The sequence below is a fragment of the Ammodytes marinus genome, assembly GCF_949987685.1.
Source record: "Ammodytes marinus genome assembly, chromosome: 17".
In the NCBI taxonomy this organism is placed as follows: domain Eukaryota; kingdom Metazoa; phylum Chordata; class Actinopteri; order Uranoscopiformes; family Ammodytidae; genus Ammodytes; species Ammodytes marinus.
In genome coordinates, this window is record NC_137221.1 from 12,399,711 (window position 1) to 12,410,729 (window position 11,019).

The window sequence follows — 11,019 nt, forward strand, 5'->3', positions numbered from 1 at the left end:
ACAAAAAAAGCTACAAGAATTGCAGTTTTTCTGATATTGACAGTGAAATACTGACATTTCATAGAGCACCTCGCAGGCTCGCACACACGTTGACTATCAATGACTTCCAGAAAAATAAATTTCAATGTGATCAGGATTTCCGATGCCCCGGGAACATGAAAGATTACCATGCTGGTCAAACTTAATGATTTCTGATTTGATATATGGTGCTTCATACTGTTCTACCCCACAGGGCCTTCATTGAGGAGCAGAAAGCCATGCTGGAGCCCCTGGCCACTCAGATCCAGGAGCAGATCAAGACTCTCTCCACCCAAGTGGAGGAGCAGGTGGGGCCCATGGCAGCAAACGCTCAGCTTCAGTTCGCGCCCATCATGGAGAAAATGCAGCAGCAGGTGGAGCTGCTCGCCCAGAAGGTTGCCGAGCAGACCAAGGCCATTGCTAACTAAAGCAATAGTCCTGCTGAAGAGCAACTGTACCTCCATACACACCACCATCATCTGTCGTATGACTGAAGTAATGGAGCTACTACTTGCTTTTGATGGCTAAATGTGTTTCGGTAATTGTTAGCATTGGCATTGGTCATCTCTGTCCCAAAGCACAATTAAAAACTTGAAACAACTTCACAGCGTCAGTTTTCTTTTCTTTTTGTGTGTGTGTGTGTGTGTGTGTGTGTGTGTGTGTGTGTGTGTGTGTGTGTGTGTGTGATGGGTGTATATTTTTGACAATTTTAACATTGGAGTTGAGAATTCTTTTCAGAACAGAAACTTGGATATTTGGGATGAGTGATAGCAACAGGCTTATTATCTGAGTAATTTCACTAAGAGCCGATAACAGACAAATTCTCATTGTTTTAAAAGGTTTTATTCAAGCAAGCAAAGGTCAAGGGGAATGTCACAATAAAAAGGCCGGTAAAGCCTAAACCTTTAAAAGGGATAAAATGGCAGAAAGGAATGCTTTCAATCTTATTTTCTAACAGAATTCTCTAAAACCCTGCATAAAATGATTATTTTCTATTTTAACTTTTTCTCTTTTTTTGGTGCATTTTCTATTTTTAACTGCACAAACCAGGCCTGGTGTTTCTGTTCATTAGAGGCCTGGCTGGAGACTTGTTTCCGTTGTTTTTTTTAATATATTATTTGGCTTCTTTTTACTTTGTTTTGTGTATTTTAAAATTTTCTAACTGTTCATTTTTTTCCTCCGTCGGTGAAGCTAGTCTCAAGGTTCCCCACTCCTGTGAATATGAAACAAAAACACTATTAGGGATATGACAGGGAAAGTCCACTTTTATTTCACCATTAACGACAACACTTTTGCATCGAGAAAAAAAAAAAAAAAAAAGCCTGATTGAAACCTGAGACTGTTTAACTATTTTAAAATACTGTAAGAATAATGAGCCTTGAAAAGGAGCACACAGAACAAGTTAAAGGGCAATCCTGAGGACACACAATCCCTACTCTCCTTGTTGAAAAAAGCTCTGAAAAAAATATGTGTACCTTGGAGTCAGACACCAGTTGGATTTGTCACAGTCTTCTGGGCAGCCTCCTTTGCCTGGTGGGCCTGAAGCACAGCCACAGCCTCATCCACCTAGAAAGAGAATGTTAATAAGAAACAACACCACAACATTATGGTTTCATCTGCTTAAAATGCTCACAAAATACACCTTTCCTGTGTCTCAGAAAAAAAGAAAAAGAACAGACTGCTAACTAGTGTTAGATGTACACTTGTACCCAAACTCACATCCTTCACAGTTGATACAATGTTTCCCCATGACATTTATATTAAGACTATAAAGTACTCCCTGCACTTCCCTGCACTTAAAATATTATGTCCCGGTGAACTATTCAGAGAAAGTGGTCAATATTTATGAACTTATGTATTTACCTTGGAGCGAAGAGACTCTGGGGACTCTAGCATGTGGAGAAGCTCTGAGTTGTCAATCTCCAGCAGCATGCCAGTGATCTTTCCTGCCAGACTTGGGTGCATGTTCTGGATCATTGGAAACAGACGCTCACCTAAAGGAGTGACATCAGATGAATCAGACAGGGGGGCATTCTGACTTCTTAACTCTGCTACACTGTTACAAAGTGCTTTATACACAATATACAGCCCACAAGGTATGGTGGGGGTATGGTTGTCTTAGCTGGGGATAGAAATGCGTTAGCATATTTATATTGGGTCCAGTGAGAGGCAGGGAATGAATGTTATGTCTAGGTAAGATCACATGGTATGTGCTAATAAAGAGCTTTTAATGACACTTACCCAGCATCTGCTTCTGTTCTTGTAGTGGAGCAGCAGCCAGCATGGAGGCAGTCAAAGGCTCCTGTCCCTGAACATGAACAGCAGACTGTAGGGAAGGACACAGTCCACTTTTTAATACACATCCAGATTGCACTTTTTCTTGCATAGAGGGCAGAATAGGTGAGTGGGTCTAGCCTAACATATTAATGTGCATTCCTACCTGCTGCATGGTGACTTGTGGCTGAGCAGTCATGTGCTGCTGGGGATTGCGGACTCCTGCAGCATACTTGTACTGAGGGACTCCACGCATAGGAGCGGCTGCTGCAGCAGCTGCAGAGGCTGGTCGGGGACCCATGGTCTGAGCAGCTGCACGGAGCAAACAGCAGGGGGGGACAGAAACATCAACATAAAGACACTAGTAGCAGCCCAGCAAAGTCGAACTGCATTCACTGCACAGTCACACTGTTGATTATTGATCCGAGTAGTGGGCACTGACCAACACGTTGGGTGGACATCATGCGGGGCACCTGGGAGGCAGGCCGCATGGTACTGAAGGTCTGAGGGCGTGGGCCTGAGGGACGCATGGCACCTGGCATGTTCTGGAAGTCTATGAACACACAAATTCAAAGTGGTTTTGTGTCAAAACCCAAATAATTGTTTCACCATGTCCTAATTTGCTTTTGACATGACATATACATAATGATGGTACAGCAGCTTAAAAAAAAGGTAAGACACTCACGTTGTGGTCGGACACCTTGAGTGGCCCAGCGTGGGCGGAGCTGGGCCATTTGCCCAGCAGCTGGGTAGTAAGCAGCACGGTTCTGGGCCTGAGGTATGGCTGCCATGAAGTATCCAGAGGGTGGGGCGGGCTGGTAGGGATTGATGACTGGGTTTGGCACTGCACGCACACTGGCCATGCGCTGCATATACTGGTTTGTCAGGTGGGCTTGGCGCTCCTCTTTCCGCTGAGCCAGTGCCACATACAATGGCTTGGTGGCTACAATGCGACCATTCATTTCTGTAACTGCTTTAGTGGCCTCCTCTGGGGATGAGAAGCAGACAAAGCCGAAGCCTTTGCTGCGTCCGCCCTCCATCATGACCTGAGAGCCGAGTCAAACAAACAATAATGATTGAATCTGAGCACCAATAAAGAGTATCAGTAGGCTAATGCATTTATCAATTACAGAAGTCCTACCTTGGCGCTGGTTATAGTGCCAAAGGGCGAGAACTCCTTTCGCAGGCGTTCATCGTCAAGGCCATCATCAAGGTTCTTCACGTACAAGTTAACACCCTGAAAATGAGACAAAATGTTAACCCCTCATATTAAGCAGAAATAAACCACAGTCATTGGATGGAAGTGTTCATTTCATTTTTCTTCAATGGTTTTGTCTGTAGTTCTCATTTGTCCCCAGAATCCATTGTGAAGACATGTGGGGCCCATGAACTACATGGAGAGCACCGAATAAAGCTGCAATTTTTTAAATATGTTTGACCAGACTGTGTCCTTAAAGCAGCTCCGAGTAACATTTAAATATCTTTTAAACAGCCTCATGTTTCCTCTGATAATCATAAATTACCTTTAACAGCAAACGAGACCATCAGTGCAAAGAAAGACGTTTTTATATAGTTTTTATTACTGCGTTTGGTCTGGTCGCACACCCAGTCTGATTTTCGGTTCGCGCGTGCATGCTCTTTGGTCACATATCCGCATTGGTCGCAGATTTCAGTGTGGCGCAACAACGCGATTTGAGAAGCCTATCCCTCCAGGTGAGGGAAGGGGAGCGGGAGCATTGTTTGAGACAGTTATTTGTCGTCATAATGACTGATAACGAGGCTGAACCATCAAAGAAAAAAAAGAAAATGCAATGAAGAAAAGCTAAAAGGGAGAGTGGTAGACGAGCAGGAGGGCGTTGCCAAGCAACGTATACACAATTTCACGGGAGCGAACTGCAGTGTTTACTCCTAAATGAATGAGCGATAGCCTACTAAAACAAAGTTTACTTTGCCTCACCATCATCAGATGAGTCGACCATTATTCATCTGAAATAGTCATTATTTACAACAACATAAACACATTATCTCAACGTGATCCATACTAACTGCCGTCTCTCGTTCATTCGCTTTCTGTGAGGATACGGAGTCTTTCAGCTCCGTGAGAGTACTTCGGTGACACTGCATCAACTCATTGCAATCAAGTGTGTGTAGCACTTACTGGCATTAGTTGATGCTGTGTCACTAACCACTCTCACTGAGCCGAAAAGAGTCTGGTGCCCTCACACTTTCAACACACGGACATGCACTATATTGCTTCCTGATTATTTGAATCTTGCACGCCCGGCACGAGCTAGAAAACAGCTTCACGACAGCTGGCGTCGTAAAAATACTACCGCTTTTGTCCGAAGGGGCCGCCAAGGGACCAAGTTACTCGTAGTGGCTTTAATCAGGTGACTGGCTGTAAAACTAACACCGATCATTTTGAGAATTTGAACTCCAAGAGAAACTGGACCTGGTAGCGAGTCATCCGGTCTTGTTTCATTTGCTCAAATTTACGCTTGAGCTCCGACTGTCGCTCGATCTTCTTCTGGGCACGGCCAACAAAGATGAGCTTGCCGTTCATCTCCTTCCCATTCATTTCATCCACTGCCTGAAGCAAAACAAGAAAAGTAAGTCAAGCCAGGAGTAAAAAACAGTGGGCCTTTTCAGGTGGTCACCAGAAACTTGTTGGTACACCTCCTACCTTCTGGGCGTCCTCGTGCCTCTCAAAGCTGATAAACCCAAAGCCTCGAGACTTTCCAGTGTCATCGGTCATCACACGGATACTCATGGAGTTTCCTGGGCAACAGACGGATAACGTTTAGTGAATATATATTTCCCATGATGTTAGAGGATCAAAACGCTGTGTATGTTTGTATGGGAGCTATTTGAAATATGGACCGCCCCATGAGGCCCACTTCATCTTTGTTTTTCCAAAGATAATAATAATAATATGGACCCCCTGACTTACCGTAGTCACTGAAGAGCTCCCTCAGCTTCTCATCATCCATGTCATCGCCAAAGTTTTTGACGTAGACATTGGTGAACTCCCTGGCTCGGGCACCCAGCTCAGCCTCGCGCTCTTTGCGAGATTTGAAGCGACCCACAAATCTGCATTGAAATGGACATTACCATTAGCCTGGCATTCCCAGACCTGCCACTAGGCGCTGGCAAATTAAATTTGCTGCGCGTGTTGGTCTGGACACGCTCCGTTGAAGCTTATCAAGAAGACCAGAAATCTGGGTCTCACGTTTCAATTGGTTCTATCTAATATGGGCGCGCCAGAGCCCCTTATATGGTACTCTGGGGAGGACGTAACCGGATGACGACAGTGACGTGCATGCGACGTCGAAGCCGTGATAGTAAACATCAGAGATGGCTGCGGATATGTTGTGTGAGTTTGAGACTGCTTTGGCCTCGACCCTTAACGATTTGGAAGACGGCACTCAAATCTTTCATTAGCAAGTAAGTGGAATGTTCTATTTTGCCGACCGACAACGGCAAACGTTTTATTTAACAGTTTAACAGCTGTTCGCTAAACGAAAGGGGCTTACGTCGCCTTGTGCATCGCTCTGATTGGTTGTAGTGCTATCCAACTGCGTGCAGTGGCATTTGAAATGCACGAGTAGGAGCCGCCCCTTGAGTTGGAAATTACTATTGATCGTCGCCAGACCCTCTATCGTTCAAGATATCAGGGTCTGGATTTCCAGGCTACATTACCATTTGAATACACATTAACTTCAGGAATGATTTTTAAAAAAAAGTGTTTTGCTCCTCACAACTGTAATGCCAATTGTGTTAAAGTGATAACCTGTATGAGCTACCTCCTCAGCAACATCAGCTTATGTTATTACTATAATAAACACACTGTACACACAGAATTAGTTATACACATAATAGGGTAGTCTTCATTTGCCAGCAATACATTAATTTAGTCAAAGAAACAGACTGAAACTGCTAAAATATCGATGTGGAGCCTTCAAACTTCAATTGATTCCACAAAAAGTATTATTTGACCTTCACATTTCACACATTAGTAGGCAAAAAAAACCTGTTCAAAACATTCACTTACACTTTTCGGTCATTGAGCAGCATGCCATTCATTTTCTCAATGGCTCGTTCGGCTGCCTCCTGAGTCTCAAAATGCACAAAGCCGTAGCCTTTAGAGCCATTCTCGTCACAAACCACCTTAGAGAAAGAAGACACATGCTGCTTTTAACGCCGCACAGGCACAAACATGCGGAAACGGTATATTAAACGTGGAATGTCTATTAGATCCCACTTTAAATAAAGGTCCCTTCTGTTAAACTCACTTTCTACAGTGAGGTTCCAAGCATTGGGGAAAAAAAGCTAAGTTCAGAATTCCCTCAGCTATGTGACTTTTTCTGTGTACTGTATTTAGAATTTCAATATTTCTTATATTAACAGGCATACAAATGTATTGTTTGGTCTAAAAGGCACAGGGCCACAGAACCAAAATGAATCCATTAATTAATCTTGTGATAAGTCATGCATTATATCCAGTGATGCCGGTAACGCGTTACTTAGTAACGCGTTACCGGCATCGGACCTCTTTTTTCAGTAACGAGTAATCTAACGCGTTACTATCTCCAAACCAGTAATCAGATTAAAGTTACTAATAAAAGTCACTGTGCGTTACTTTTTCTGTCATTTTCCTTAGTGAAACATTTTACATAACTGCACAAATGACTGTGATTCCGATTTAATGTAAATAAATGTGCGCGCATGTGTCTCTAAACGCTCCAACTGCTCCAACCGCTCCTCTCGTCTTTTTGGTAGCGCCCTTCGTCTCTGACATGCAGCGTGTGTGTGTGCCTGTGTCTGTGTCTGTGTGTGTGTGTGTGCAGCAGCATTACGGCCGAGTCTAAGCTGAACTGTGGCGCAAAACAAATTTTTCCCCCCGATGAAATATAGCGTCTGCTATGGGGATATTTAGGATTCGGGTACGGTGACGTTGAAGAGATAGAAGTGTTTAAAACTTGGAAACTTATAGTCACGTGGCGACCGGTGGCCGCACACACCCAGTATATCAACCTATTATTTACCATCTATGCTATCAACACATGAGACATCGCAGAGAAAAGTCAAATTAATGCATGAGAGTGAAGGGCCAAGCACGTTAACTTTAAAGACACTGCTACTGTCTTTGCACTTTGGAGGAATGCATTTATTTTCATGGGGGGAAAAAGGTTTTTTTCTATTACATTTTTCAAACCATCATTTTTATTATTTTGAAAACAGTATGCCTATAGGCTACTAGCCTACAAGCTTTATTTTATATATTTTCAATTATTCTTAATATGTGCATGTTTTTAAATTGAGATGGGTTTCAAAACCTATAAAGTAACGTTTAAAGTAACTTGTAATCTAATTTAGTTACTTTTAACATCAAGTAATCAGTAAAGTAACTAAGTTACTATTTTAAGGAGTAACTAGTAATCAGTAATCGGATTACTTTTTCAAAGCAACTGTGGCAACACTGATTATATCGGCTGGGTGATCCGCATTAGTTCTCAATTTTAGGACATACAAAGCACACACATGCACATTATTACTGCACTTACGACGCTAGAGAAGATCACTGAGAGTTGACCATGATACAACCATAGGGAGTTTGCCACTAGTCTTTTACCTTGCATGACAGGATGTTGCCAAAAGCAGAGAAGGTGTCATATAGAGCCTTGTTGTCAATGGACTTGTCAAGATTCTTGATGAAGATGTTTCCCACGCCGCTTTTCCTCAGTGATGGATCACGCTGCGACCACATGATGCGCACAGGCCGGCCCTTGATCACATCAAAGTTCATGGTGTCCAGCGCTCGCTCGGCTGAGGAAGGGAAAACAATCATATTTGTCTTCATTAGTATGCAAGTCTTAACCTTTACATTTCTTGCAGGGCAGCTAGGATTAGCAGTGGGTTGTGCTATATTCATCTACTTGCTCTGGCCTCTAGACTGCCACCAAAATGGTGGCAAATGCCACCGTTTTTGGGAGTCTACCAACTGAGAAAGTTGGTGGAACCAGTGTTACTAGTGAAAAGGTGTAGAGAGCCCTAAGGCTACAGTCACAATACATCAGCACAACTGCATCAGCATATATGGCAGCTTAACAACTCAGAGCAGTACACATTCATAATTTAGAAAGTGTACTTCATATAAGTCAATAAATGTAGTTAATGTTAGTTCTACAGATCAATTGGGGTAGAGCTTCCTTCCGCTGGAAAAGGCGTCACACTAAAACCAGTAAGCTTTCACATTAGAAGCTTTTTTTTTGTCTATCATTATTAATATAGTATTATTGTTATGATTGTTTTTTTTGTTATTTTTCTGTTTTATTTTTCTGTGTATATACTCAATGTGTGTTGTATGTGCATGCATGTAGGCCTATGTATGCAGATATGCATGTGTGTTTATGTTGGTGAAGGGAAGGGTTGGGGGATATACTGACATTCTGTGTACAGTTTGTTGATAGTTGTATACCATCCCAAATAAAAGATGATGAAAAAAGAAAAAGAAACTTAATAGCTGGAAACTTTGATATTTTTTTAAAATAGGTTTTTACCTTAGAACTTACATCACTTGACTAGTAATTTTGAATTATAGTATTGCTTCATGGCATGATGAATTCAAAAGATTGTCCTTGCATCAATTTGATTGAGTACTGTAGCTATCGAACAACCAAAAAGAACAACCAAAAAGTTTGGACTGGTAACAGTTTCACAATATAGTTCTGGAAAATGTATCACAGTTGCACAGGCCTTGTCTATACGACCCAACCCATGATAGGCCTACTTGAAAAATTAAGAGGCAAAAGCCTCAACTGAATATATTTAAGTAAAATACAGAGACCCACCCAGGGAAAACCAGAAGACAGTGTCCCTTATCATTATCAATTGATGCAGAATTGTTTTAGTGGTAGATATTTGGCTTCTAGGGCATGCAATGCATTATTCTAACCTTTTCAAAAGGTTTTTTTTTTTTTGCTTTACAGATAAAAGAAGAATGTTCATGTCACAATAAAAAAAAACTGACTGGCGAGCATTCTGGGATGATTTAATTAAATTGCTGTGTCAGCACTCAATGCTGACGGTTTGGGGTGTTGCCCTGACAGAGCAGGGATGAGATAAAAAGAGAAAAAAATAAAAGGCAGTGAGTATCAGCTGGCAGCCCACTGCTACATTACTGTGGTGGGCAGGGCGAACGTGATGCGTTGCTGCTACGGCACTGTTGGGAGGTTTAAGTCTAGTTAGGAGACTCTACCGACAATATGTCGGCTGCAGTCACGTGTAGTTGGGGAGAGGCACGCTTTCACTTGTCATCCGACTGTCATTTTAAAAATACAGACGTGATTAAGTCGTTATTTTTCGATAAATTACCTACCGTCTGCTGGCTGTTGGAAATTGACATAGGCGTATCCAAGGGAACGCCGGGTGATCATGTCCCTACAGACCCGGATTGACAGGATAGCTCCAGCTGGGCTGAATTTCTCGTACAGCATGGCCTCAGTCACATCTTGATGCAGATCCCCGACGTACAGCGAGGCCATGGGGTAACTGGGAGCACTGGGGTTCATTTTCGATGACTGCGAGTTCTGGCAAAGTCCTCGGGCGAAGCTTGAATCTCTCAACGACAAAAAGTTTTCGGCGACAGTACGAACGCTCGGGTCTCCAACGGTCAGTCGCGTCACGTTCAGTTCGGGGCAAGAATGCTGTTAGCAACCGTTGGCTTGTCAGTTGCAGTGTTTACCGAGTACAAATGAGAAGATGAATATAGTAAAATGACACAACGTCGACCTCTAATGGGGTTAAAACTGTCGTTAAAATGTGCCACACAACGATAAGAGCTAATAAAACGTTACTTGGCCTCGCTCGTGAAACACGTCGACTGATAAAAAAAAAAAATTGTTGGATTTAGGCAGCCCTTTTCTTATACGTTACCGTCCAGTCCTCGCGTGTCTACTCCTGCTTCACCGATTTGTTACAAAAAGAAAAGAAAAAAGATTTTTTGTTTTTTTATGTTTTGAATTTTTTTTTGTATTTTTATTTTTTTATAGAATGTGTGCCGAGCGAGCTCAGGAGCACACGCGCACTCACACAGCACTAACAGCCGGGGTTGAGGGGGAGGCAACTCATGGGAAGTTGTCAAATATATACCAGCTTGAGCGTCACTGGAATGGACCAATCAACTTTCAGTATAGTTGAAAAAAAGTCAACAAAGGGGCGTTGACCACAACTGTACGCATGATGATGAAATCATGTTAAAAAAGGGAGAAAAAAGAGCGTATTGTTGGAGGCTGGAATTGACTTATTGTATCGACCACAACACTCAATGTTGGTGTGGTGCTGCATCAGGACGACATGAACTAACACTGGACCGCAGTGGTTTATGCTTACTGGCGGCTATGCTTATAATCACCCATAGTCATGTGACCACCCCCATAGACTGTAAAAAAAATTAAAGAAAAGGGAACAACCCCTGCTGCTTATTAGCCCACAACAGTATGCCTAATGGGAATGTCGTAATTGGTCATGCCTTAGCTATGACATTCCTCATATTATAACAGTGTAATTTATCAAATGTGATAAGCTACTGCAGGAGCATGCATGACATTCAACCCCGGCCCTTACACTTCACATGTACCCGTTTTCCAGAAGATGGTGTTAAGCCTTCATAAAGCATAGCCTATGACTTGTTTTAACTTTTAAGGACCTTATCAGTTGCTATCAGAA

The 11,019-nt window shown here is 42.6% G+C and overlaps 1 protein-coding gene across 1 annotated transcript; it reads right to left on the reverse strand.

The window, feature by feature from the left end:
• Window positions 1–851: 851 nt before the first annotated feature.
• On the reverse strand, window positions 852–10,397 carry LOC307263693 (polyadenylate-binding protein 1A-like). Its single transcript, XM_080044911.1, has 14 exons — window positions 9,671–10,397; window positions 7,925–8,118; window positions 6,344–6,459; window positions 5,243–5,382; window positions 4,976–5,070; window positions 4,745–4,882; window positions 3,434–3,529; window positions 2,978–3,338; window positions 2,735–2,845; window positions 2,459–2,604; window positions 2,260–2,344; window positions 1,882–2,012; window positions 1,494–1,584; window positions 852–1,231 (listed from the first exon to the last, which is right to left on the reverse strand). The coding sequence occupies exons 1-13, from the start codon at window positions 9,861–9,863 to the stop codon at window positions 1,501–1,503; spliced, it is 1,890 nt and encodes a 629-aa protein (XP_079901037.1). The 5' UTR covers window positions 9,864–10,397; the 3' UTR covers window positions 852–1,231; window positions 1,494–1,500.
• Window positions 10,398–11,019: the final 622 nt, after the last annotated feature.